The following is a 26,882-nucleotide window of genomic DNA, read 5'->3' on the forward strand; positions in this document are numbered from 1 at the left end:
TGGAATGCCTGTATATACTTAGCATATGCGTAGCATATAGTTGTGCATACTAACTAGTAGGCCGTTTAACCATCCTACTATACTCTCGTTTGCTTCAGTATAGTTTTCACTTATTATTTATATACTGTAATACGCGTAAATATATATATATATATATATATATATATGTGTGTATATGTATATATGTATGTCCTGTGTACCTGCATATACGTAGCATATGCCCTAGATATTTTGGTTTGTGCGGTCGCTTAAGTTAAATGTGGCTACCAATGCGTGTTCTGTATGGGTAAAGGTGTGACCCTGCCAACCTTTTTCCGGCGCTCCATCGGTGACCCCGTTCAGCTTTCGCCGACCACCATCGGTGACCCTGTTCAACTTTTCCGTGACCCTGCTCAGCTGCACCCCGGATTTTCTCTCCGAGGGTCTGAGTCAACTGAGATAAGTGCTTCCATACAAATCTCGCCAAAGTGCCTTAGACCAAGAATCGATCAAATATCCGAAGGAGTTTAGCGCGCCAGCGCAATCGATTTCTTAATCTCCACTGAGGTAAAGCATTGACCCGTTAGGTCCGTTATCGATAATATATGGCCCGTGCATATAACACCAAGGATCGTACTTAATCCATGACCGGGATGAGACATCCTATCAATCTTAACTCTCCTATGCAAAGACCATGATTCACGATTATAAATTAACTCTAGCAGACAGTTTAACGGTCCTTCAAGGGCGCCCAAAGGTAAGCTTTAGTTAGCGAATTGGTATATACAGTATAAGCTCGGACCCTTGGAACTCAGGTTACTACCACTTTAGAAGCCATATTAATAACTACTTATAAACTACCGCCAAGGAGCGTCTGGATAGCTTTAGCTTGGAGAATGTACGGGGTCGCCTAAATGCTGCGCGCAAATAATAGGAGGTGGGTTCAGGTGTTTTGCATAGCACAACTTCGGCATTGTACGAAAGCCCATGAATTGAATTATCTGACAGAGCTAGGTAGGGCCGTGCGGAACAAATTTGATAAACTGCTTCAGGAATGACTTCGCCCAAGAGACTTAGTACCACAAGGGATTCAGTACTTATAAGAGATTTAGCAGTACAAGAAAGCAAAACCCATGGGTGCATGCAATACGAACAAACTTTGCAGTGTAGAGCACGCAACAGCACTGAATCATCACGAACAAAAATTAAGATACCTATTCTAAATTCCTCTACTCTCTCCCTCGCTTTCCCTCTCCCCCCTTCCGCCCAACCCTCTCGTCCTCCCAGCGTCCTCCAATCCATCCCACCACAACCACCAAACGAGACACAAAAGCCACAAAATCAACTCCTAACACCACCATCCATCCCGCATCCCTCCACCGGACGCGGGAGACAGTGCGCCACATATTGCACTTTCCCCCACCCCCAAAAAAAAGAACGCCGCGTAGGGTACAGTTACAACACCCATAACCAACCAGACAGACACTTGTATACCCCTTAATCAGAAGCAGAGTCTGTGTACCGTGCACTCAGCACATCTGGTGCCGCTTCAAAAACAAAGAAAAAAACGAGGATAGAGAACTCCGAATGCAAACTATGCCAAGAATTTGAAAACCGGCCGTCCCGGGTCGTGCTCGGGGAGTAGGATATGGAGGAAAGAGGAAAGCCGAGGAAACAGACAAAGACGATACTAAAGGAAAATATGCCAAAGGCAATACGCGCAACCACCATGCTATCATCCTACTCCGAACCCGTGGCTGTCAGACACACTGCCTCCAAGAAGTAAACGAATCAATCAGGAAATTTGCTCGCAATCATTCAGACGGCGGGCTCGGTAGCGCCCTCGGCTCCCCCGCGACGGGGCTCGGCGGGCTAACAATCGTGACAGGCGTCTGGGCCCTCTCGCCGCTCTCCCTCTCCCCCCCGCCATCCTCTCCCTCCTCTGCAATCGGCGGCGGACTGGCAACCCCTCGATCGTCCTGGTTCGCGCCTGCCGCTTGTCTGCGCCGCCTCCGCCTGCTCCTCTCGTCATCCGCGTTCTCCCTCCTGCGCCTAACCCTAAGACTCTCATCCCTATTCACACCATCTTCTACGGCTCCGTCGCTGCGCAAGCCTTGTAGCATACTCGCAGCGCGATCCGCGACATCCGCATCCGGCTCGACCGGGCTCAACAACACCGTATCGGAGCCCTCGCCTTCCGACTTCGGACTCAGCATCCCACTTGCCTCAGCCTCTCCCTCCGCATCTCCGTCCTCGCTCCCGGTAGCCCCCACATCTGGGATCTTCTGGCCGCTCGCGACGCGGACCTGGTGGCGGTCCTTGAGGCGGGCTCTGCGGCGGCGGTCGCGCTGGTCGCGCGCCTGCGGCGCCGCAGCGCGCAGTTTCTCGAGCAGCGAGTCCATGGCGCCCGTTGAAGCGGGCGAGGCAGGCGTGTCGGAGGCGGCGGAGGCGTTGGCGAGGGCCGGGTTGATTTGTTTGCGGCGCATCGAGGCTTCATTGCGGCGGTGTTGTTCTTCGAGTTGGATGTTCTTTTCTTTGGATTTCTGTGAGACATGGAGTTAGCCAAGCGGCCTGATAACGCACTTTCATAGCCGAATATTGACCGTATATGGGTGTATGGTGCAGGCGTGTGAGAGTAAGATTGATGGATGAGCAAGAGAACAGTGAATAGATAACGTACCTTCCACTCCTGAACAAATATGGCTAGTTTCGCAAAGAAGTCCCTCCGGGCGTTCTCGTCCTGCGGATCCTCACCATAAAACGCCATAATATCATCATATGTCTTAGTCATCTCCTCTAAGAATACACCCATTTGTTCCGCCTTGCGCCGCGCATCTTTCATGCTCCTCTGCACCACGATGCTGACCCGATCTTCAGGGTGGAACTTGCTCGGGTCCGATAGATTGCCCGAGTCGAGCGACATCTGCACGTTCTTGATGTTGTCAATATACTTCTTGGCGTCAACCTGAAGCTGCTCGACGTTGAGTTTTTGCGCCGCGACCACGCCGCCGATTTCTTCGACGAAGTTTTCCCAACCAGGGTACTGGTTGCGGACCACTCTCTCGACCACATCCGCAAAGGTTGACTCGTTCTTGTCGTCTTTCAGCATACCTAGTCTGGACAGTGTGCTTAGCTTGAAGCCGTTTGCCTGCTTATTCGCGTCGTTCATGAAGTTGCCGATATCCAGAATCAAGCCGAGAACCGAGATCAGGCTTGTCGAGTCGCGCAAGCTTTCCGAAACTCTGACGACTTCCTGAAGCTTGCTTGCAATCTCATCGTAATCAGATTCAAAGGTGCGAGTGAGCGCGAGCGCCCTCATCCTACTCTTCCAGTAGTGGTGCAGCTCAAACGCAGTGTAAAGGTAAATCTGATCCTCCCTTGTCAGCTCGCTTGGATCCTGCTCACGCTTACTATCCACCGCATTCGGGCCAGCCCAATCTTTGCTATACGGCGCCATAAGCTTGGCCGTGTTGTCTGGGATATCGCAAAAGTCGGGTTTCTGTAAGAACTCCATAACAACGTTATTGTCCAACAGTTCTTTGTCGCAGTGGATGATGAGGCGTACGACTTCGTCAACAGAAAGAGTGGAGTATTTGGCCATGCTGATCTGGAAGTTGTGCACAAGGTCGCGAGAGATAATCTGTTTCTTTTCGTCTTTCTTAGATGATTTCTTGCCAATAGCTTTGATTTCTTTGGCAAGGAACAGCTTCTCGACTTCGTCGAGAACACCCTTCTTCGACAGTTCGCGGTACTTCTCTTCCTTAGCTTCGTGGGTAGGAGCGTGTGTGGCCCAGATGGTGGTCTGCGGTGCATCAACTTTCTCCCAGTGGAGCGCTTTGAGCTTCTTCTTCGGTCTGGCGACAGCAAGTCCAATGGAGGAAGGAGCATTGAAGTTGTGTTGAGGTAAGAATCCAGGCCCACGTCTGGCACCAGGCATTGGCGGGGCTCCGGGAATGAACATGCCTGGGGGGGGAGGAGGTGGGGGCGGAGGCATAGAGCCATTGAGCCCAGGCATTGGAGGCGGAGGAGGAATGCCGGGAGCACCGGGAAATCCGAGCATACCGGGGGGCGGTGGAGGAGGAGGGGGTGGAATATTACCGTTAACGTTAGAGCCTGGCATTGGCGGGGGGGGAGGAATACCAGGAGCGCCCGGAAATCCAAGCATTCCTGGCGGAGGCGGTGGCGGGGGAGGTACTACGCCAGCCTCCTCTTTAGTTCCAGGCATTGGAGGAGGCGGAGGTGGGCCATCAAACTTAGTATCGGCGTCGGCGGGGGTCTTGGGAGAATCAGACTCGAGACTTGGATGGGAAGGACCAGTCGTAACACCATCGCCCTCTGCATCTTCATCATCGCTTCCATCATACCGTTTGACTTTAGAAGAAATCTCTCCAAGAAAGCCAGTAGCTTGTTGCGCGTTCATCTTTGGCCGCCTTAGCTCCACAAGCCTTGGCTTCTCAATAATCGCATCGTCATCAAGCTCCTCTCTATCCTCCCGGTCTTCTTCAGGTAGTGCATCCCCAACAGGCTTCCTCTTCGGTGTAGCACTTTTAGTCCTGGTAACAGATCCTAAGTATCCATTGCCGAAATGGCTGAAGTCTTGATCTTGAGAAGTTCCCATCTCTCCCTCCATTCTCTCCCTGAGCTCACGGAGCTTCTCAGACGGCGTGATCTGCTGTAGATTCTTGCCCTCGAGCTGCGCCTGCGTCTTCGCCCTCTGCAATTGGATCTCCAGTCGACTCATCAGCTTCTCGCGATCCAGAATACCCTGCATCTGGGTCGGATCCGCCGCGCCAAGTTCCTCCTTGCCAGGCTTCTTAGTAGCAGAGGCAGCGACGTCTTGGGCGTCTCGAAGCATGAGATAAAGTTCGCGCGTTTCCAGTTCGTTCCGCTGTAATTCCTGCGCCCGAACCCTCTGTATCTCCGCGAGCTCAGCCTNCATGGCCTCAACCTGCCTACCACGCAGTTCGATAATAGCAACCTGCTCTTCCATTTGCCGCTGCAGCTTAGCTACCACACCATCCGCGCCAAGCTCGATCTGAGCTTTCATCTCATCGCGCTCCGCGATGGCCGAGTCGGCGATTTGGCGGGCCTCGACGGCGTCATCACGTATCTGGCGGGCCTCGGAATCGGTGTAAAGCTTATCAAGTAAACTTTGGACTGTAAAGTTAAGGCTCTGTTTGAGATCCATGTCCGGTAACCGTCGATCCATAGCTACATAACTGAGCATCGCATCCACAAGCTGGAACATGCGTAATCGATCTTCACCTTCGTTATCCCGAATCAGCAATAAGTGTTGCATGGCCGAAATGAAGTAGTCTTGGCTTCTGCTCCCCTGAATCCTCGACATGATAGCATCCGTAATCTGTGTCGGATCATTTAAGTCCTTAACCTCGCCCTCAATGCTATCGACCATGGAGCTATTCTCTCTTTCTAGAATGTCTTCATAGTCAATCGCCTCATTGGCCCTATATCGTTCGATCTGCTTGTCAATAATTTCGTACTGGAACCCTTCCATCTTCGTCAGAATACGTTTGATACCGCATGAAATGAACTGAGCCCGAATATGCATTCTGAGCTGTAGATCTCTCTCCGGTGCATCGACAATCATGTTGATAAGGAATAGGGAAGCGACGGCGTATTCCATGAGCAGGTTCTCCATGCCAATGCCTCCGCTGCGGACTTCGTCTGATGCCCCAACCAACGAACCCATCTTGCCGCGGCCGTCAATCGTAACCTCGACAATACGCATCCATGCGTCAAACCTCCCATTTTCGCCCTGCTGCATCTTGAGATGGTCCAGCGCCTGTAGAACTTTCTGATGTCCCTGCCCATCCGCCCAATGGCACAGAAACGTTAGCACTTCAGAAACCAGTTTTCGTGTGTTAAGTCTTGGAGAAACTAAAGATCCAGCCAGCGCCATCACGATCTGCGAGTGCGCAAGCGCGTTATCGGCCCCGTACTTGTTGTTCATGAGGGCCTTCAGGCACTTCACGATGTCGTACTCCCTCTCGAGGTCTTTATCTGCGGAAGCCCCAGCGCCTGACGGCGGCGCAGGCCCCTGGCCTTGCCGTCGATTTATCTTAGCCAGTACATTCGTGAGAGCAATCTGTCCCTGTGCCTCCACGAAACTCTTCACCCATGCAATCGGTTGTGTCCTTAACGAAACACTCAAACTCTGTAGTTGCTTCGGAGATATCGAGTTGTCCATGACTCTCCTCACGTACCACTCCGGCGATCCCTCCTCTTCAGCGCGCCCGAGTATGCCTCCCATAGCGTCGGCCCCAGTGTACGTTGTGCGCTGCTGTTGCTTCTTTTTCTGCTCGTGTTGGTACTCTGCTAGCTTGTCTTGATATACTAATGTCCATTTCTTCTCAATTTTGTACATTTCCATCTGCCGCCTGGCTTGCTCTGGTAAACTCTTCCACCCGCGTTTCACCATCAAGTTCATGAATTCCTGCTCAATCACATGGTCTGGTGGTTTTGGTAGCTGAAAGCCTTCGGGTGAAAACGAAGCGGTGGATGAGAAAGCTGATGAGTGATTCGAAGTAAGGAAGTTGCCATGCCTATGCGATTCACGGGCATTAAAAGATATGGACATGGGAGCGGCGGTTGGGAGGAGAGATTGGCTATCGAGGCCAAGGGAGGATAATGTGCTTTGTGAAGGGTTGTTAGAGGAGAAGATGTTGGAGCGATGCTTGGAGTCATTGGAGTAGATGCTGGCTTGGTCGGAGGAGGCGCGTGTGGTGGTTGAAGAGTCGGAAGTGTAGATTTGGTTATAGTTGCCGTTTGCGTTGCCAGCGCGTGCCCCGCCCCATTGTTGTATTGGAGCTCCTCGTTCGCCAGGTTGGCTTGTTGACATCACGGTACTTGAGGCATGTGGTGGTGGACGAGGTCCTGAGAGGTTTTGAGAGCTATTCGTAGGACTAGGTTGAAAAGAAGGATATTGATGAAACTCCCCTCCGCCCTTATTTAGGTGATGCGGGAGCGGCTCAGGGCGTCTAATACTCCGTTGTTCGTCTTTTGGTAGGTAGTTCACGGCAATAGGTGATCTGCTATCCGGAGTCGTGCAGTCGTATGGCACTGATGATATTACCCCTGCCGTCATTGCCAGCCCAGTTGTATCTGTCCCCATTGATATAGGCCTCTCTATCGAAGCCACCGACCCTCTAAGTGAATGTCTCGAGGACTGCGATCCCGCCGCACTGCTCGGTAAACTGGGTGTGTCGGGTATAAGGTGGGCGTCATTACTCGGCCTCTCCTTGTGTAATCGCCTTCCAAAGAAAGATTTGCCGCCTGAGGATTGTCTCGATTTCGGATCCTGCGGTGCGCTCGAAGGCATTGTTCGAGGTTCGGCGTGGATTGGTATCCCTGTTCACGGCGCTTCGCTGCGGTATGTAGTTCTCTTGAAGATCTTCAAATTATCCCTCCAGCGTGTATATGATGACCCCCAGCGCGGGGTTCCTCAGTATATGCCGGCCACTGTTTTAGAGTCAGGCTGATACAGCCTTATGCGTTATATGTGGTGACACGATCCCAGCGTGCTTCAAGCGTTGTCGAACAAAAGTGTCCAGGTGCAGCTCACTCGGTTCAATATCAATGCCCACAGTCCTGTGGGCCCTTGGCGTAGAGATGGCGATGCGACTGTATTGCGAGCGCATCAGCGCATCAAGTCTTGTATGTAGTCCAGGTAAGATATGGCCAGTGTTTCTCAGGGTCTAGGGAAGGACTGATGGGAGTATTCGGGTGTTACCGCTTTGAGTGTCTCAATACCCGAACAACGCCCCTGAAACGCAGCCAACACCGCTCCCTGCCCCGAGAACTTCACGTGGCTGGAGGTCCTCCCAGCACCCGCCACGACACTCGTTACTGTCCTCTCGCATCACGCTTCGGGCTCGGCGTTGGATTGAGGGACACTTCCTAAAGTCCGGCATTTCACACTGCGACTCTGCATGCCCTCTCTTGACGCGCATCTGCAGGCGCATACAGCTACATAAGAAGGAATCGCAATAGCCGCGTAGCTTATTGTACGCCCTCAGCCTCCCCTCTGCTGTCTTCAAGTAGCTCTATTCGCTATGTCAGGCTTCTTTGGTTTTCTCAAAGTAAGTACATGCCAATGTCAATCATGCTAGTTATTCACTTAAACCCACGGTTACCGCAACATACTAACAGTTGCCTCTAGACAATCTTCATACCTGCCCTAATCGCACTCATTGTCTACCTCCTCCTCAACTATGTCATCCTACCATTCGTGCGTCGTCATCGTCATAAATATAACCAGTACCTGCCTGTTCACGGCGGACTAGAGTCGATATCTTCCGGTACAACGTCTCTGCGCCATCGCCTTTCCGATGCTCTCTACTCACTTTTTATTCCTACGAGCTGGCGGCATAGGCACAGGACTGTAGTGGATGGGTCCTATGGCGCTGAGCACAACGAAGATGAATTATTTGATGAAGAGGAAGGCGAAGGGATGGTGGGATTTGACATCGATGAGCGCAGAAGAGAGGCATTGGAGAGGCGGAGGAGTAGTGTTGGCGATGAAGACAGGAGGCTGAGCCGGGAGCTGGAAGAAGGCTTCAAAGACGATAGCGATGATGAGGAGGAGATGGGGTTAAGGAATCCACGGTAGCATTTGGATATGGTGTAAACATCTGCATCTGCGGCTGATTCTTTCACATACCCTATGTTCGGTCATAAAGTACCTCAATAGTAGCATGGCGCATTTGGCAGTGCAGATCGCATATTACCGACATTTGGGTGGCTTCAACATGTGTTTCATTTTGGTCTCCATCAAACAACGCAGTCCCTAGAAAACAGAACCCAGAAAATTATCCTCCCACGCATGACCGATTCTATTTCTTAGCTCTCTGCCCATAAGCCTTTGTGGCGTAGTCACCCTTGTGAACAATCAAGTCCTCAGGCTTGTAGTCCTCACGACCGGAGAAGTATGAGTCAAGAATGGACTTGGTACCAACGGCGTATCGCTAATGCTTACGTCAGTCATGCCCAGCTTAAGAGACGGATAGAACACAAACCTTCTGTGCATCGATCGAAGTGCCGGACATGTGAGGAACCATGGCATTGCCACCACCCCATGCGTTCTTCGCATAGCGGAGTGGGTGGTCCTTGGGTGCTGGTTGCGGGAACCACACATCACCACCATAACCACGGAGCTGACCGGACTCGAGAGCCGCCGCGACATCTTCCTTCACAACGATGGCACCACGAGCGGTGTTTACCAGCCATGAGCCTTTTTCCAATTCAGTATACCAAAGTAAAACAGGTTGTTCGCAACTCACCTTTCTTCATCTTAGAGATCAAGTCCCTGTTAAACAGACCTCTTGTCTTCTCGTGCAGCGGGCAGTTAATTGTGACAACGTCGCACTGCGCCAACATCTCCTCGAGATTCTCAACCCGTCGGCAGCCGATCTCCTTCTCCTTCTCAGGGCTCAGAGGCTGGTAGTCGAAGTACAGCAGCTCCTTGCAGTCGAAGGGCTTGAGACGCCTCAACACACGCTCGCCAATACGGCCAACGGCCACTGTGCCTACAACCTTGTTCTCCAAATCGTACTCATTCTTCGCGACTTCCGCGACGTTCCACTCACCCGCGGCGATCTGCTCGTGGGCGGGGACGAAATTGCGGACGAGGGTGAGGATAGTCATAACAACGTGCTCAGCGACGGAGACGACGTTCGAGCCTGTGACTTCGGCGACGGTGATACCGCCATTGGTCTTGTTCGCCGCATCGAGATCGACATGGTCGGATCCGATACCAGCTGTTACAGCGAGCTTGAGATTCTTGGCCTTGGCAAGGCGCTCAGCGGTGAGGTAACCAGGGTGAAAGCTGTATTACACAATTATTAGTTACTGGGATGTGTAATTGCGGCGAGGCTAATTAAATTTTCGCATGCTAACTGCGGGGTGATATTGGGAGTGGAAGTGGAAGCGGAAGCGGAAGCGGAAGCGCGGGGTAGTAACGTACGGTGTGGTGATGATGACTTCCGCATCAACCAATTCCTGGTCAAACTTGGAGTTTTCGCCCTCCTTGTCTGATGTGGTTACCAGAGTGTGGCCTTGCTCCTCAATCCACTTCCTTATGCCCAGCTCGTTCTCGGTGGTACCCAGAAGCTGGGGTTCTTGCTCGGCGTGGATGCCGCCCTGGAGCGCAAAGCGCGGTTAACACCCGATCAAAAACCAGCCGATCACGATCAGGTCAATTGGACACTTACATCGTACAGTACAAGCAGAACTTTACCCTGTCGTTGTGATGTTGCTGTTAGCGTTCTGACCCCGCTCGGTTGATGAAACATTGAAATTCGGCATGATGGAACTGGGATAGCAGCTCGCGCGGAGAGGATGGAGGAAGCTGGGCGCACAAGCCGCAAGGCGGAGCGGGTAAATACCATGATGAGTGAAGACGCTGTTGAAGCTCAAGTGAAGAACAAGACAAGACGGCTCGCGCTAGTAGATATATGTACAAGCAAAGGGGCTTGGATGGTATCTGACGTAACTAGTCAATTCTGGACATATTTACCGCGGAGCTTTTAGAGGGTATCAGTTACCTTTTGCAGCGAGACGTGACGTCGCGTAGGTATTATCTTCTAGCTGCTAGCTGGAGCTTACGCGCACGGCAAGTCTGGTCAGAGGACTGAGATATATCTCCATCTCAGGGCGGGGGGACCTCTTATATATATAATGGCCCTGACAGTCAGACAAGGGTAGACAAGGTCCCACGCTCCGAAGTTAGACTATTCTGAATAAAGATGCGGTCTTAGATGGTGGCGGAGCATTTGGGTTCGTCATGGGTGTCAGGTGGGAGCTATCCCCTGGGAATTACTCCCCACCACCGATGATGCGGGGTTACAGCGAATGAAGGATTCCCTGAACCTTTCATCTCACAAGCCAATTCGGGTCTACGCCCCCCAAGCTGCAGCCGATGTGACCTTGTCTGACGTGCGGAACCTCGCACCACGTCCCTTCCGCAATTGGCAAAATGCTTTATTGCACGCCTAAACGGAGAAGACGGCGGAAATCCGAGAAAGTGCAATACATCGATCAGCTACAACACTAGTTGCCAGAGACAAACATCTGGAGGGCATTGATGCTCAGCACAGCGAGCTTACATTGGATCCCGCAACTAGGTACCGAGAAATGCGAAGACTGCACAGGATAACGGAAGGTTAGGTATTAATCTAGCAATCTGCCATTCAGGGGCGGAGTAGACGCCCATGTTGAGGCACGGTTTTTGGTATATCCATATGAAGCATTTGAGTATCAAACCTCCTTCTCAAGCTCAGTGTACACCTCATGCAGATATCATGTTCTGGAAAAATGCTAGTGGCTTCCGAAAACGCCCTACAGCGTTCCAGAATTCAGCCTCAGCCCGGAAAATGTTTCCTGGTTGAGGTGGGGAGAGCGAAATCTTCATAACATCGCTGCCGCTGCCAAGGCTTACCAGGCCCTTCAATTAGATGAAAGCGGCAGGAGAATTGGATTATGGTGTATGACTACGAAAGATGCGGGATGACTTTCATTCTCCGTTTCGCAGTTTGCGGAGGACGTTCGCTCTTAAATGCGGCTGCGAAACATATCCGAGTTCTCGCAAGACTTTCACCGAGCCTCGGCCTGAGCTTGGAGTTAATGGTAGTTGAGGTGAATAATGTGGAGATTCGGATATCCAATTGAATTATGGACTAAGGCAGTCCACCGGCATTGCGGGAATGGAAATGCGCGGAATAAATAGCGGTGATTCGGCAATTGTGCTCGAGCTCTAAATAGCGAAGCTTATCTTATCCCTTCCAACAGACCATACGCGAACATCAGAATCAAAAGTACGCGAATGGTCACGGAGCCTTAATCCTATTGATTCTATTGGCTAGCTCTTATCGGTAACCGCGGGACGAATTTCACTGTTGAAAGGGATAGTCAGGAAGGGAATTGCGCGTCTCTCGCACTGCTCAATATGCAAAATAGTTGGTCCTCGCTTGGCCCAGAATTTCAGCCTCGTGAGTGTCCGTGAGTGAAGATGGCAGATCTTCTTGGCATCCCTTTAAATTTTTTCAGCCAGGCAGGTATCACGATAGATGACATAGGCCAGCTGATAGGTAGAGACACAGAATTGAAGGAGCGATCTGTCTTATTCAAGGTGGCTCAGGTGGCTCTAAGAGCCCTAATATACATAAGAGAATTAACCCCCTACAGGGGTCCCTAGAGAGTAATGATACACGTTGAAACTGAACTGACACTGATGTCGAACAGCACCCCGTCGCACCTCTATAGTAAGGCTACCTCCGTAGCCAACATACCCCCTTAGATCTGGCGCAGGAGCGTCAGAGCTAGAATTACCGATTAGGCAGTCGGATAGACGAGCTGGTGGTGAGCTTTTGCTGTGATTGATTGTTAGTCCTTAGCAGTACGATACAAGCGTTTGTCCTTAGCAGTATAATGCAAGCGTCTTAAGCAGTACGATGTAAGTGTCTTAAGCAGTACGATGCAAGCGTCTTAAATGGTTACGCTATATAAGCGCAAGAGTGTTATAGGGGTGCCTATCGTTGATAGGGTTTCCGTTATGCCTACTATTGTAGGACTTCCGCTATGCCTACTGTTGTAGGGCTTCCATTATGCCTACTATTGTAGGACCTACTGCCGCAGGCTTTATAATGCCTACTATTGCAGGAACTACTGTCGCAGACTCCGTAGTTGCCTTCCGTTGTAGGACTTCCGTTATACCTACTGTTATAGGGCTTCCGTTATGCCTACTATTGTAGGACCTACTGCCGCAGGCTTTATAATGCCTACTATTGCAGGAACTACTGTCGCAGACTCCGGGGTGCCTTCCGTTGTAGGAACTCCGTTGTAATTAGAATTCGGATGCTTATAAAGCAAATTAAATTCCTTAATTATTGTTGCCATTTTGAGCTTCTCTGACCTCTTCGCTACCTTTTAAATGAAGGCATAATATAGAGCTGGACAGACCTTCTTACAGTCCTGGACAAAGGCTCGTATAACGCTGCTTTCCGTTACCTCTATTAACCTTCCTCTAGCTCTCGCCGTTCTGTATAATGGTAATATAAAGCTAAAGCAAGATTCCAGAGTCTAATGTTTAGGCCTTATTTCCGTTTCTTGAGATCGTCTAATACCATTTGCTGTAGCGTAGCTTGAGATGGCTTTGCTACCTTCTTTTAGCTGTCTTAGAACCGAAATATGGTATAAGTAGTGATGGTCTTTTTAGAGATACCTAGAGAAGATTGGTGCCTATGGTGGCATACAATAGTGCTGTAAAGGTGTAGAGCTTCTCTTCCCGTTTTAGGTAATCTTATTATTAGAGCTTGTAGAGCTTAAAGAGCATTCTCTGTGTCTCTATTAATTGTGGAAGTTTGTTTGGTTTGCTGATTCAAGAGTAAAGTCTAAGTGTAGACGGTTCTAGTAGACGCTGGAGTTGCTGCTGGAGCTATAGGGAAGCTGCTGCTGGTGCTATAGAGCTGTTGCTGGTGTTAACAGGTGCTGCTGCTGGCTGTTTTGCAGGAGCTACTGCTGGTGCCTGCAGGAGCTGCTAGTGCGTCGGCTTATCGAAAGTATCTCTAGCTTAGTGTTTCCTTTAATTTCGTTCTCCGCTTTTATCTGGGTCCATATAAGTCCCAAATCTTCGCAAAACTTACTTCTTGACCGGATAAATTAAAACCATAAAGGCAGTCTTTCTAGGTTAGCAAAAGAGGGTTTGTAGAGTCCTTGGTTAACTATATTGGCTTTATTTTAAGGTTGCGTAAAGAGACGCGCTTACGCGTAAAGTACGCGATATTCGTGACAAACTATGCTTAAAGAGGCTTAGTGGTATATCGTCTGGCCACTAAGATCTCCCTAGTGCTTAGAAGGTTACCGGGCTCATAACTTCAGCCAGGCAGGTATCACGAAGGTGGCTCTAAGAGCCCTAATATACATAAGAGAATTGACCCCCTACAGGGGTCCCTAGAGAGTGATGATACACGTTGAAACTGAACTGACACCGATGTCGAACAGCACCCGTCGCACCTCTGTAGTAAGGCTACCTCCGTGGCCAACAAATTTTTAACTTCAGCATTATACGGATAAATTATTAAATATTATGGCTTCTAAAGCGGACTTATTACTTTTTAATATAGAGGAGTTGTTTAACTGCTAGTAAAAAAAGACTTTTAACCTATAGATACTAGTTGGTAGGGATTTGCGAAGCAAATCCTATCCCTCCGTCGTGCTGCGCTGCGGGGGCTGCTTCGCAGCGGGGGGTAAGCTTTAGGCAGAGCCTCGTGTAGAGCTTTAGTAGAGCTTCGTGCAGAGGTTCGCGCAGAGCCTTATGCAGAACCACGTGCGGCGTGCAGGCATGTAGACATATATATATCTAGACGTGCAGACGTTTGTACGGGCGTTTATATAGGCGTTCGTATAGGCGTTCGTGTAGGCAATTAATTGATAAATCGATTAATTGTAGAGCCATTCGTATAGACGATTATAGAGTCTTCCTAGTATATTAGTGCTGCGTGTTAGTAGAGCTTAGAGTGGAGTGGAGTGTAGAGCTTCAAGCAGAGCTTTATATAGGCGTTCGTGCAGGCGTTCGTGCAGACATTTATAAAGACGTTTGTAGAGACGTTCGTATAGACGATTGTATAGGCGTTCGTACGGGCGTTTATATAGGTAATTAATTAATCAGTCAATTAATTATATAGGCGTTCGTACGGGTAATCGTGCGACATTTATAGAGCCGTTCGTAGGGACGATTATATGGCAACTAATCGTATGGGCGTTCGTACAGCCGATTATAAAGCCTTCCTAGTATATTAGTGCTGCGTGTTAGTAGAGCTTTAGAGCTCCATATAGGGCTTCAAGCAGAGCTTTAAGTAGAGCTCCAAGTAGAGCTTTAAGTAGAGCTCCAAGTAGAGCTTTAAGTAGAGCTCCAAGAAGAGCTTTAAGTAGAGCTTCGTGCAGAGCTTTTGTAGAGCTTTGGTGGAGCTCTACGCAGAGCTTCGTGCACAGCTCCGTGCACAGCTTACCCCTAAGCTCGTCCGCAAAGGTCCTCGCGAAGGGCCCGAGCTTAATTATTGACCCGAGGTACGAGTGGTCTATATTTTCGGGTTGGGGGTCCTGGAATTCAAACTCCCACCAAGCCAGCTTCTAATTGGTTAGAAAGCTAGCTTCTCATTGGTTAGAAAAAAAGTTGCGCGCGGTAAGTTATGGCAGAATCCACGTGACGAACTTCAAAACACCGAAAGCTCTGCAAGGGCTCTGCACCAAGCTCTACCGCCCTACAAAAGCTCCGTACGAGGCTCCGTACGAAGCTCTACAAAAGCTCTACCAAAAGCTCTACCAAAGGCTTTGCAACACCTCTACCCACCCAGTGTACTAGCCACGCAGTGAAATAGAACACGAAGTGCGCAGGGGGGTCCAAGGGGTCTCCCCTTAAAGCTCTACTCGAAGCTCTGCTTAGTGCCCTATACGAAGCTCTAAAGCTCCACTAACACACAGCACTAATATACTAGGAAGTCTCATAATCGTCTCTACGAACATCTCTACAAACACCTACGACGGCTCTACAATTGCCCGTACAATCGTCCGTACAGACGGCTCTACAAATGGCTCTACAAACGTCTACACAATCGCCCGTACGAACGCCCATACGATCGATCAATTAAACGTCTATACGATCAATCGATCAAACGCAATCAGACGCCCGTATAAACGTCTCTACGAACGTCTACAATCGCCCATACAATCGTCCGTACGAACGTATATACGATTGTCTCTACAAACGTCTGTACGAACGCCTACACGAACGCCTATACAAAGCTCTGCTCGAAGCTCTACTCGAAGCTCTATTAAAGCTCTGCATGGAGCCTACTAAAGCTCTACAAAAGCTCTGCAAAAGCTCTACTAAAAGCTCTACCAAAGCCTCTACCAAAACCTCTACCAAAGCCTCTGCAAGAGCTCTGCCCACGCAGTAAATGGAGCGCGCAGTGCGCAGGGGGGGTCCAAGGGGGTCTCCCCCTTGAGCTTAAAACTCTACTCGAAGCTTAATACGGAGCTCTAAAGCTCTACTAACACGCAGCACTGATATACCAGGAAGGCTCTATAATCGTCTACACAAACGACTCTACAAACGGCTCCACAAACGTCTGTACAATCGCCCGTACGAACGCCCATACAATCAATCAATCAATCAAACACCCATACAATCGATCAATCAAACGCTCGTACGAATGATCAATCAAACGTCCATGCAATTGCCTATACAATCGTCTCTACAAACGTCTCTGCAGTTAATCGCCCGTGCGAACGCCTGCATGTGGCTCTGCACAAGACTCTGCACGAAGCTCTACCGAAGCTCTACACGAAGCTCTACACGAAGCTCTACCGAAGCTCTACACGAAGCTCTCCCAAAGTTCTGCACGAAGCTCTACCGAAGCTCTGCATAGAGCTCTGTAAAAGCTCTACCAAACGCTCTACCAAAGCCTCTGCAAGAGCCCTGCCCACGCGGTAAATAGAGCACGCAGTCCCCAGGGGGGGGGGTCTAAGGGGGTCTCCCCCTTGAGCTTAAAGCTCTACTCGAAACTCTACTTGAAGCTTAATACGGAGCTCTAAAGCTCTACTAACATGCAGCACTGATATACTAGGAAGGCTCTATAATCGTCTACACAAACGGCTCTATAACGGCTCTATGAACGTCTGCACGATCGCCCGTACGAACGCCCATATAATTAGTCGATTAATCGATCAATTGCCTATATAAACGCCTATACGATTAATCAACCAATCAACTAAACGCCCGTACGAACGTCTCTACGAACGTCTCTACAAATGGCTCTATGCACGGCTTTACGCACAGCTCTACAAACGTCCATACAATTNATCAATCAATCAATTGCCCATACGAACGCCCGTACGAACGATCAATCAAACGCCTATACAATTGCCTATACAATCGTCTCTATAAATGTCTCTGCAATTAATCGCCAGAACAAACGGCTGCACGTCTGCACGTGGCTCTGCACGAAGCTCCGCACGAGGCCAAAGCTCCGCACGAGGCCAAAGCTCTACACAAGGCTCTATTAAAGCTTACCCCCTACTGCGAAGCACGACGGAGGCATAGGATTTACGAAACAAATCCATACCTACTAGTATATGTTAATTAAGCTCTATACAATAAGGCTCTAAATTAAAGTTTTGGGTTAATTAATCGGCTTATTAATCATAAACTCGGGTCAAATTTTTCGTTGGGGGGTACCAACGATCCGCATGTTATTATATAACTGCCAATCTATGCCAATAATTTATATAATCTTTATTTTTAAAGTAAGTATATTCTACTATAGTAATTATATCCAAACTATTGCCAATATTTAATATTGACACTGCAAATATTGACAAATGCCAATATTTTATTGGCTGGGATTTCGCTTATTGAAAACCACGCTGGAAGATGGGCTCCGCCGAATACTTATATGCTAATCGTCGCCACCCCCGCGATCTCAAACGAAGTTCTTTTGTTATGGCCGGGTATTACATCTTATCTATTTATGCCTTATCTACTGTTTCTGTAATTATATGTTAATTTTTAAGCTTACAATCTAAGTGAATAGGTATAATGCTCTGGACAGAGCCTGCTGGACAAGTTAATCCTGACCGTACTCAAGGGCCGAACTTACTTTAGCGTGCCTAAATATATCGAAACTGCGTACTCCGAGATTAGAAGGTTTGTGGTGGTTCGTATAAAGGGGCTTTTAGTCAGTGTATGTAAGTTACAGTCTTTAGGCCTTGTCTCCTCTTTATCCTGTATATACTAATTAAACTAGACTTATTCAGACATACAGTCGTTAAGGTCTCACTAGAGCTGGTATACTTACTGTAGATCACGCAGTAATATACACAGGCGACAAATACGAGGCTCCACCAGCTCTTCTTGAAGGAGAAGGTATAACAAAGCAGGCTCTTAGAGTGGTTACCGATGGAAGTGAGGTGCTTAATGTATGCTCAAGGATTAATTTCCGCAAAACTTACACTGTTGAGCACAACGTTAAAGTTCTAAGTATAGGGATGATTGCCCCTGAGCACAATCATCTTCTAGAAAACTATTGGCGGTTGGCACATGACCGGTATGAACGGCGGCCGGCTCCAAGTCCATCACCTCTGCCAGCTCCGTCCGTGGCCGGGGGGTCTCTCGGTGCTGCGTCTCTACCTCGTGCGGCGGGGGGTGCTATAATTGGTGTTGGGGCGGGCGTAGGGGGGCGTTGCCGTTGGGGTCGTTGGTACGATAATATATGCCGCAGTTGCGGTGGATAGTGCTACTGGTCTCTAATAGAGTATTTCCACGTTGGTAAATAATATCGGAGCTGATGAACGTGTACATGATGCTGATGCCAACGTATGGTCCCAGAAAGGGAGGGGATTCGGCTGAAGCGGGCGCTTCGTCTTTCATTAGCTGAAGTCCGGCAACCAACAATGATTCGCAGCTGTGCGAAAGCATCTCTACCATGCCGACCACGGAAAAACCACAATAGATTTGCAGGAACGCCTGCATGCAAAGCAAGTTCTCAGCGCAAAGCCAGGCGTTATCTTATATTGTCCGCGAGAGCAGGAGTTACGGGTATGTCGTGCGAAACTAGTGGACATAAGTAAGCAAGCACGTGGCAAGGTAGTAACCGCGCAATTTGGTACACGGCAAGCCGTCAGGAAGCGAATTTAAGCACAATCGCCGGAGTTGAAATAGAACCTGTCTGAGAAGAAGAAATACCCCACAATGTGGCAGGTCGGGATTCCTGCAAGCGTTTCGTGCGATTGGTCCTCGCTTGCGTGATTAGCTTATGATGAGGCCGTGGAAGATGACCTAGCCTCTGGCCATGTTGTGTGGGCACGAAGGGTAGATATTCAACGCATCAGGGAGCTATACACTATTAAACTGCTCCAAGCATCAAGGTAGGCAGATGATTTCCATTTCCACTCATTTTTGAGTGTTTTTCTCTTTTGGTCAAGCTTCTCAGCTGCTCATTCACGCGGCATCAAGATAGGCATTAAGATAAGCATTAAGATAAGCATTAAGATAAGCATCAAGCTTCACGCCCAGAGTAGGCTACTATGTCATGGCGGCACCTACGGCTCAAGATGACAGCCCGCCTAGCACGACTATCATGGACAAGAACGGTGACGTGCTATTCGAGCTAGGCAAAGATGACGCCACAAAATCGCACCTGCTCGTGTCCTCCAAAGTTCTCAGTCTCGCCTCGCTCGTCTTCACCGCCATGTTCACCCACGGCTTCCGCGAGGGCGAGAACCTGTCTTCTAGCTCTCCGCGCCTGATCCCGCTACCAGATGACGACCCGACGGCGCTCACCCTGCTCTGCAAGATCCTGCACTTCCGGACCATAGACATCCCGACAACGCTGGAAGTGGCGGCGCTAGCTAACCTCGCGATCCTGTGTGATAAGTACGACTGCGCGGACTGCGTCAGGCCGTGGAGCATGCTATGGCTCCCCCGGTGGCTACCGCACGCTGGCGACGACGGCTTTGGGAAGCTGCTCTTCATCACCTATGCGCTGGACCTACCGGATGCCTTCTCGGAAGTGACGCTCGCCCTCTCAAAGGACTGCGGCAGCTTACCAAAAGCAGACGCACAGAGCACGGGATATGATATCCTGCCACTAGACCTAACGGGTTTGTGTTTCCATCACCTGCAGGAAAACGTGAACTAACAGGGTTTGCGCCAGACCAGCTCCGCGAGAGGCAGCGGGGGATCCGGCTGGGCCTCTGCCGTGCCATCGAGACCGCCGTCTCACCTTGGCTCCAAATCGCCTGCTGCGACCACCGCAGCGTCGTCGGCAAATACTTCCAGAGCCTGTACAGCGCCGGGCTATGGCCGCCCTCCGAGGCCATCGGCAAGTTGAAAGTCGCCGATATCAAGGCGAAAATCGCCTCCATCGCTGTCGGGACGAGCTGCGGGGGGACGAGTTGTTACGGGTCTTGCCGGGGTGCATCTGGCACGGATATCACGGCTGGCACGAATATCAAGGCGACGCTTGTCAAAGCTGTTGATAATGTTCTGTTGTCTGTTAGGGGCCTTTGCCTGGATTGTGTGAAGACGGGGGATAGGGCGGAGAGGGCGGAGGAGTGTCGGATTCCTCACTCCACGCAAAGACTAAGAACAGCCTAAGTTCTTCAGAAACGGAATTTTACGTGTCACGACCAATTCTTTACTTAATTTTGGCACTTTACGATGTTATGATAACTTGGAGGTTTCACATGTACTGCATTTGGTGCGCCAAAGATACGGAAGCGGCGTTCCTTGCCATTCATTATAACATTATCATAGGTTTTGAGCGTTTGCGGTTTTCGCTACGTTTGGCTTTGGGCGTTCAGCAATTCAGACTGCGGACTTAGCTGCCTATAAAAGCGCTTTGTACCGATCCATACCTAGGCAGAACTATCAATATGGGTAATTCAATTTCACGAATTCAAGAAATATGAAGGATATAACTTACCCTTGCGAACACTGCTCTCCTAAAGCCACACTCCCACTCCGCATATAGCAAATCTTCGCCATCGCGCATGCCACGCTCGTGCAGTTGGGGCTCTTCACTGAGGTCTTCCCTTGATACGTATTGAATTGGCTCACCAACGTGATATTCTTTTCCATCGCCTCCGTAACTTGATGCCAGAACGTAGCATTTAGAGGCGCATCCTCTGGCCACCCAGCTTGTGGACCGTACGCTTCTCTAGTCGAGTACTCAAGCGAAAATGTAGGCCCGGTGTCGTTCAGCGTGGGGTAGGACGACACCTTCGAGATGAAAGTCCAGGCGTCGTAAATGTCAAAGGATCCAGTGTCGACTTCGTACAGGCGGAACCCGGAGTTCAGGTTCGTGAGCGGCGTGACGCTTGGCCCGATCCAACCGGTTGCTAGGGCGTTGACAGTGTTTTGGACGGTTCCGTTGTTGGCGTAGTATATCATGAACTGGTCTTCGTGGGTGTGGCCGAAGAAAATGCCTGCGATCACGTGGGGAGAATACCGATCAACGATTTGGTAGAACAAATCGGTAGGGTTTGGAAGAGGATTTGTGCCGTCCCAACCTGAGAGGACGTGGCCAACGATCCAGACGCGCTCACCGGCGTCTTCAGCAGCCTGAAGTTCAGAGATCATGAAGGAGAACATTCCCGAGTTGTCAGGGTCTGTAGTATTGATAAAGGTAAAGTAGTTTCCGCGATAGTAAAAGTCCGTATTGAATGTAATGATACGGAGGCCGTAATGTGTTTTAATGGAATAGGCCCCATAATGCAAGCGAGCTGCTGCGGCTGCTTCTGGGGTGATCCAACCTTCATGCTGCCAAAGGCCGGATACATGATCATAGTTCCAGCTTTGTTGTTCCCCTAAGGGCCCGGGAAGACTATGAGGTGCATCAGTGTTGGATGGATTGCTGTCGTGGTTGCCGAGCGCGGCAAAGACTGGTCCCGTGATATAGCTTTTGAACATACCGTAGACGCTAGTCTCGGTGTACTCTGTGAAAGCACGGGAAAGTTGATTTTGAGGATCATGAGCAACAAGGTCCCCAGTGTAGAGAGTCCAGCCAAGTGACTCGTTTCCCGGTCCCTTTCCGGTGCCGGTTAATGGACCAACCGCTTGGAGAGCAGCGAGTCCAAGATCATAAGGCGTGTCGCATTTGTATGCACCATAGAGCGGAGCTGGAAGTGAAATTTGTCCTTCCGGTAACGCTGAGTTTGCCACATTCGTTCTACAACACATGCTTGTAGAACAATTGGCCTCGGACGATTCGGCATAACGTGGATCCAGATGAAAATCCGATATGTGAAGGACTTTCACCCGCTTCCCACTAGGACGTGGGGCAGTGGCATTAGCAGGCTTAGGCTTCGGGAACAGCCCGGTAACGTTAAGCGGAATTGTATGCAGTTTTGAACAAAATGTGCTACTTAAAGAATTGCAGATATATTGCCCGTCAAGGCCTCCAACGTCCGCGTACCTCAGAATTTGCGTCCAGACTGCGCCGTAGGTAGTTGCTTCATAAGCTACTTCGCAAGATGAGTTTGACTGAAACTTGAACTTCTTGCAAAGGCTGACCATTGCATCGGGAACACTCTCGGGGGCGAAAAATGCGGCGGACTTTGCGACACTCAGAGAAGCTATGCATTTTGAACAATTTCCAGATATGGTACTGCCTTCTATAATTTCTGAAATCTGTGCCAGAATCTGGTCAATGAAGGACTCCGCGGCAGATGATGATATGTTTGCCAGTGGCTTAGGAAAGATAATGGGATCCAGGTCCTCGCTCGGGATGGTGCTTGGATTTGTTAGGTTGAGTGGAAAAGTTATGTTCAGGACTGGATCATGAAGGATGGGCTGTGGCTCCTTTGTCGCGGAAGGCGGAAAGTAGTACGAAGAGAAGGCCGTGGTCGGAAATCCAGCAGAAGCAACGAACGAAGTGGCACCCGGGGGAAATTTATGGTCAGCAACTGCAGAGGTTATGAGACATAGGACAGCAAAGAAAGACACCGCATGGCGGGAGTCCATGTTGTGGTGTTGGTGACCGAGCGAGGCTGACGAGGTTTGTCCTGTTGGAGCGGGTTCCAAAACATCATCAGAAAGCGGGCTGGATGGGCAAAATAAATAAAACAGGATGACGCTCCAACCGCGTATAGTAGGGCAAGGTTCATGCGTGGATGCGGGAGCATCCTAGCATGCACATCCTCAGTCTAGAGAGGACACCAATCGCTGATCCTTGGCGAGCACGTGCCTGTATTGAGAGCTGCACGGAGCTACCTCAGGAACGCTTTTACGGAAAACGTGCGTACCATGACATCGGTGCCTCTGGTTGAGTAATCCCAATGCATCGGAGCCGCTGCTATCGTTTTGGCAGGACGTTAAAAGCTTGGCGTCCAAGGCAGGCCTCAGCTTTGATGGTGCGCATAGATAGTAGAAACCTGACCTTAGAGAATATCCACCATTCTCCACATGACCAGTAAAACGAAGTAAATAGTAGCATGGGGCCCCTTGGGAGGACTCCTATCCTCGCTTCACTCCATTGAAACGATGACGAAAGTGGCCAAAGTTCACAGCTTGACTAGCCTCCCTTAAACAACGAAATAACGTGGATCAATTCCAGTCAATGAGCCCCCGTTGCCGTCAGTGCTGACTATACAATTGGTAAGGCTATTCAGGAAATGTTTCATATCAGGTCCATCGTAACAAATCTCGGTTTGTCCACTGTACCTTGCTACCTTGTCGGTTCCCAGGTAACTGATTGGATTGACATCTTCAACACACTCGATTTCAATTTTCGTGAGGCGCATGTCATCTCGCAGCCGGCCATATACTGACTGCCAAGTGCCTGTGTGGAGAATCACTCCTGAAATGCGCAGCGACCTCAATGTTGGAGCCAAACGTAAGATAGGTTCTAGTAGTTCGTCCTCTGATACATACATGGATATAACCTCCAATTCGGTCAAGTTCTTAGAGGCGGATACCAGTCTATTAAAAATCTCGGCAGTATCATAATAAGAAAGAAAACTCAAACCAAGGAGTCGAAGTTGTGGTGTACGTGCGAGAAAATCAGTATAGCGACGTAGTGAGTCGTCTTCAGCCGTTTGCGCGTAGCCGTTATTTATTGATACTTTAAAAACGCGTAGATGGCTGAACGTAAAAGTATCTAATTCCTTGGGGGGCCGAGGAAACTCAAGGGCTGGCCGACAAAGCTCATAAGTATCGGCGACCTGTACTATAACCCATTTAATCCACAACCGTGCGGCCTGCGCTGCCTCGAGGGTCAAGGTAAATGCTCTTGACAACGAGCGGAATGGGTAAGGTTCTCTCAAATTAACAATGTCTTGCCCAACATTCCTGTTAAAACTTGCTTCCCCAAAGCTATCCGTTCCGTAGTCCGCGAGGCTGTAATCGCGAAACTCAATTCCTTCGCAATTGGGTAGATTTTGGAAGGCCTCGTGGAGCATCAAATTGTCCAGGCCAGTCCGTTCCATTTGTCTGTTATCGTTTTCATACTCCTTCAGCCACTCAAGTATCCTATTTCGAGCCTCGCCCATGTGGCCCCTATCAGTTAAATCGGGTTGGGAAAATTCGGGTCCGAGGGACACCGCGCGCACATAACGCCCAAGCCTCGATTTCGATATTTCAACAAGAGCATCCAGAGCATAGCGAGAGTACATGAATTGTTTTGCCCTGAAGTATCCTTCTGTAAATTGGTGGAAGCTTTTTGCGTCGAGTTCCGCGCAGGTGAGACGAAGGTTCAAGAGGTCGCTAGATGGGAGACTCGTAGCGATGGCATCGATCAGTTCTGAGGGTAGCTCGACAAGGGAGGACATTGTGGTTCCGTAAAGCCCAGAGAGGCTATAAACAGTCGCGGAGGATAAGAGTTGCAACTGTTGTCTGGTGAGCGACGGTTGCCAGCAGCAGAAGGATTGCAGCACACACTCCTTGAAATTCTTGAGGTGCAAAGCCACCCGGTGGGAAACTTCAATGTCGCACTACATGGATAATTGCTGTATTCTTCGATTCGAAAGAGATGCAACCACTTGGAGTATAAGGGCTAAAAGTATGACTTACCAGTAAAGGTGGGTGTGACCCCTGCGAGGGATCGTTCCTCAGCAAGCTCAGACGTGATTCCGTTGGTGCGGATTTTCAATCGGTCCGCAAGCTGACTAACTACATTTGTGCGAGACCACCAGAATCACGTCTGATTTTCCGACATTTTCTACGATTTTCCCTATACTCTCGGTTGAATTGCTTAACCACGACGGCTTAAAATACCACTGTACCACCAAAACGACGGCCATAAGCTCTCAGACCTCGGCGGAGAATTCGTTGGTGATAAAGAGCAGTATGCCCGCACGTGCGCGTAGTACATGTACCAATGGTCCACCGGGGGTCTGATTTATAAGATAAATCCTAAGTTTCCTACTAACACTCTCTCTCCAACCATATCCCGTCTTTCTCTTACCTTCCCTTCACCTTGCACCCGACAAAAAAGCATTTTCCTACTAAGCATGGGCTTAATCGCCGTCGTTCAAGGCTTCAAACTCAGTGTCGCCAAGTTTGACAATTTTCTTATGGTCAACGGACTCAACCCGACTGAAGGATACCGGCTCTTCCCTCACGAGGCGGCAGATGTTGCGAAGCTCTTTAGGGCCAAAGGCGTCGATTGCGAAGTTAGAGTTTTCGTGCCGTATGCGACCGGATTCAACAACTCGCAGTACCTATTCGTCTGCTGCGATTGGATCTTTGTGCTTGCCGCGAGAGAGATTGAGGGTGAGTTGCAAAAGCCAGTGCCACCCGCCTTCGAAGGTCTGCGCAGGTCGCTCCAGGCCGAGTCGGGCGTCTCGAGGTATGTCGTGTACGACGAGGACATGTCGTGGACTCCGGAAGAGCTGATTAGACGCAACACGGTAAATTGACCTTATTGTAACGTGTAGACGTGAAATAATGCCGGCTAACTCAGATTAGGCGCCTATACAGTGCGGCGTGTGCGATACGGTTTGCAGTCTCTGGGAAGACCGGATGAGGCATCGCTGCGACGAGCACGGAATATCCGAAGACCAAAACCCACTGCCTGATTGCTAGAGCGCAGGTAGATTCGAAATCGCGGATTAAGATTGGCGAAATAGAGTTGCGCAAGCTTATTGGATTTACGACGCCAATGGGTTTTATGCTAGAACTCACCCCTTGTAGGTACAGAGTGAAGGTTTTCAGACGCGTTCACCGAGATGGGGAAAGATGGCAGTAATTTTCCTTAGGTAGCTTTAGTTAACCGCTTTACATTAACCATAGTCGCTGATTATTTGCAGCTGAATATAAAATATAAAATATCACGTCATGCCTCCGTTAACAGAATTGTAACGCGTCTCACTAAGCTATAATAATATGGCAGTTTTATGGTTAGACTTTGGAACAATCTAAACCAAGTTACTTGAGAGTCAAAGAAGATGGGCAACAAGGTTGCATTTAGAATTTAGTGTTCGAAAGCCACGATGCACAAGAGGACATAGAGGTCCATATTATACACATTTTCGAATATAACTACTGGCTTTCTTATTCCTCCTTGGCCCGGCACGGTAAGCTATCCTTCCGTAATAAACCCTTCAAAGTCAGACCACCGTATTTTATTACTCCCCAATTAAGCCAGGCGGCCGCACAGCTCGTCCAAGGCTTCGACGAAGGCACCAATCATCGGGTGCCGACCCGCCGCGGCCCTAATGCTTGGGTCCACGTCCATCGTAAAACCAGCTGCTGTGCTTGTCGCCAGATATGTTCCAAATGTCGACTGCTGCTGCGGCAGCTGTGTGGTTGAGGGGTCTAGCCCAAATTGTTCGTGCATGGCGGCGGCTATGTCATTGCCGGAAATGGGGCCAAGCGGTGTTCCTGGGTGCTGGTAGGATGTCGTGGGGGTGTACGAGGCACGCGGCGCTGGTTGAGGTTGTTGAGGTTGCGGAGGTTGCAGAGGTTGCAGAGGCTGCAGAGATTGCTGACTCGATGTGCTGCTGCTGCTTGCGCTTTGAAGCTGGACCCATCGATTATTTACAAGAACGTACATCCCATCATTGGAATACACATTCCCGTCGGAGGATAGAAATGAGTTCGGGGGGATTTGCTGTGACATGTCGGAACTTTCTGCGTGAGTGTGTGAGCTTTCTAATCGAGAGAAGAAATACACCACGCTGGATTTAAAATTTAAAATTTCATGAGGACTAAAGCGGGCCCAGAGCGGCCTTTAGAGACAACTGGATCTATGTAGGAGGACTAGACCCGGTCGAATGACTAAAACGGTAAAAATCCCAACACAATGGAGAAGTTTTTTAGGAACTACTAGCTACTTCACTGGGTCGGTGACTCATTTCCATACTTGGCAGCCTTATCCACGGGGTTTGAC

The 26,882-nt window shown here is 49.7% G+C and overlaps 11 protein-coding genes across 11 annotated transcripts; 5 read left to right on the forward strand and 6 right to left on the reverse strand.

Annotated features, from left to right (window-relative positions):
• The first annotated feature begins 782 nt into the window (after positions 1 to 782).
• On the forward strand, positions 783 to 1,637 carry K441DRAFT_287010 (uncharacterized protein). The gene is made up of 2 exons (XM_067640964.1): positions 783 to 916; positions 998 to 1,637. Exon 2 carries the CDS (start codon positions 1,034 to 1,036, stop codon positions 1,478 to 1,480), a length of 447 nt encoding a protein of 148 aa, XP_067508007.1. The 5' UTR covers positions 783 to 916; positions 998 to 1,033; the 3' UTR covers positions 1,481 to 1,637.
• Positions 1,638 to 1,793: 156 nt separating this feature from the next.
• K441DRAFT_674117 (uncharacterized protein) lies at positions 1,794 to 7,318 on the reverse strand (the record flags this gene model as incomplete). Its single annotated transcript, XM_067650715.1, has 2 exons — positions 1,794 to 2,522; positions 2,660 to 7,318. 2 exons carry the CDS (start codon positions 7,316 to 7,318, stop codon positions 1,794 to 1,796), a joined length of 5,388 nt encoding a protein of 1,795 aa, XP_067508008.1.
• Positions 7,319 to 7,798: 480 nt separating this feature from the next.
• K441DRAFT_693332 (uncharacterized protein) lies at positions 7,799 to 8,965 on the forward strand. The gene is made up of 2 exons (XM_067652644.1): positions 7,799 to 8,078; positions 8,159 to 8,965. The coding sequence occupies exons 1-2, from the start codon at positions 8,052 to 8,054 to the stop codon at positions 8,606 to 8,608; spliced, it is 477 nt and encodes a 158-aa protein (XP_067508009.1). The 5' UTR covers positions 7,799 to 8,051; the 3' UTR covers positions 8,609 to 8,965.
• Positions 8,381 to 10,457, reverse strand: K441DRAFT_653729 (uncharacterized protein). The gene is made up of 5 exons (XM_067647571.1): positions 10,209 to 10,457; positions 9,962 to 10,137; positions 9,279 to 9,823; positions 9,015 to 9,229; positions 8,381 to 8,963 (listed from the first exon to the last, which is right to left on the reverse strand). Exons 1-5 carry the CDS (start codon positions 10,383 to 10,385, stop codon positions 8,832 to 8,834), a joined length of 1,245 nt encoding a protein of 414 aa, XP_067508010.1. The 5' UTR covers positions 10,386 to 10,457; the 3' UTR covers positions 8,381 to 8,831.
• Positions 10,458 to 17,823: 7,366 nt separating this feature from the next.
• Positions 17,824 to 18,045, forward strand: K441DRAFT_456136 (uncharacterized protein; the record flags this gene model as incomplete). The annotated part of the gene is made up of 1 exon (XM_067641738.1): positions 17,824 to 18,045. A coding segment is annotated over one exon (222 nt), but the record flags the coding sequence as incomplete, so codon positions are not given.
• Positions 18,046 to 18,199: 154 nt separating this feature from the next.
• K441DRAFT_653731 (uncharacterized protein) lies at positions 18,200 to 18,469 on the reverse strand (the record flags this gene model as incomplete). Its single annotated transcript, XM_067647572.1, has 1 exon — positions 18,200 to 18,469. The coding sequence occupies one exon, from the start codon at positions 18,467 to 18,469 to the stop codon at positions 18,200 to 18,202; it is 270 nt and encodes an 89-aa protein (XP_067508012.1).
• A 385-nt stretch (positions 18,470 to 18,854) lies between these two features.
• On the forward strand, positions 18,855 to 20,466 carry K441DRAFT_653732 (uncharacterized protein). The gene is made up of 3 exons (XM_067647573.1): positions 18,855 to 18,918; positions 19,007 to 19,653; positions 19,707 to 20,466. The coding sequence occupies exons 2-3, from the start codon at positions 19,083 to 19,085 to the stop codon at positions 20,147 to 20,149; spliced, it is 1,014 nt and encodes a 337-aa protein (XP_067508013.1). The 5' UTR covers positions 18,855 to 18,918; positions 19,007 to 19,082; the 3' UTR covers positions 20,150 to 20,466.
• K441DRAFT_287110 (Ser/Thr protein phosphatase family protein) lies at positions 20,202 to 22,796 on the reverse strand. The gene is made up of 2 exons (XM_067640966.1): positions 20,478 to 22,796; positions 20,202 to 20,409 (listed from the first exon to the last, which is right to left on the reverse strand). The coding sequence occupies exons 1-2, from the start codon at positions 22,514 to 22,516 to the stop codon at positions 20,373 to 20,375; spliced, it is 2,076 nt and encodes a 691-aa protein (XP_067508014.1). The 5' UTR covers positions 22,517 to 22,796; the 3' UTR covers positions 20,202 to 20,372.
• On the reverse strand, positions 22,797 to 24,579 carry K441DRAFT_287109 (uncharacterized protein). The gene is made up of 2 exons (XM_067640965.1): positions 24,431 to 24,579; positions 22,797 to 24,378 (listed from the first exon to the last, which is right to left on the reverse strand). The coding sequence occupies exon 2, from the start codon at positions 24,319 to 24,321 to the stop codon at positions 23,077 to 23,079; it is 1,245 nt and encodes a 414-aa protein (XP_067508015.1). The 5' UTR covers positions 24,322 to 24,378; positions 24,431 to 24,579; the 3' UTR covers positions 22,797 to 23,076.
• A 149-nt stretch (positions 24,580 to 24,728) lies between these two features.
• K441DRAFT_653736 (uncharacterized protein) lies at positions 24,729 to 25,836 on the forward strand. The gene is made up of 2 exons (XM_067647574.1): positions 24,729 to 25,401; positions 25,460 to 25,836. Exons 1-2 carry the CDS (start codon positions 25,003 to 25,005, stop codon positions 25,574 to 25,576), a joined length of 516 nt encoding a protein of 171 aa, XP_067508016.1. The 5' UTR covers positions 24,729 to 25,002; the 3' UTR covers positions 25,577 to 25,836.
• Positions 25,837 to 25,880: 44 nt separating this feature from the next.
• K441DRAFT_653737 (uncharacterized protein) lies at positions 25,881 to 26,630 on the reverse strand. The gene has a single exon (XM_067647575.1). It carries the CDS (start codon positions 26,610 to 26,612, stop codon positions 26,130 to 26,132), a length of 483 nt encoding a protein of 160 aa, XP_067508017.1. The 5' UTR covers positions 26,613 to 26,630; the 3' UTR covers positions 25,881 to 26,129.
• Between the last annotated feature and the right edge of the window lie 252 nt (positions 26,631 to 26,882).

This window comes from Cenococcum geophilum (genome assembly GCF_001692895.1).
Source record: "Cenococcum geophilum 1.58 unplaced genomic scaffold K441scaffold_6, whole genome shotgun sequence".
NCBI classification, from domain to species: Eukaryota; Fungi; Ascomycota; class Dothideomycetes; order Gloniales; family Gloniaceae; genus Cenococcum; species Cenococcum geophilum.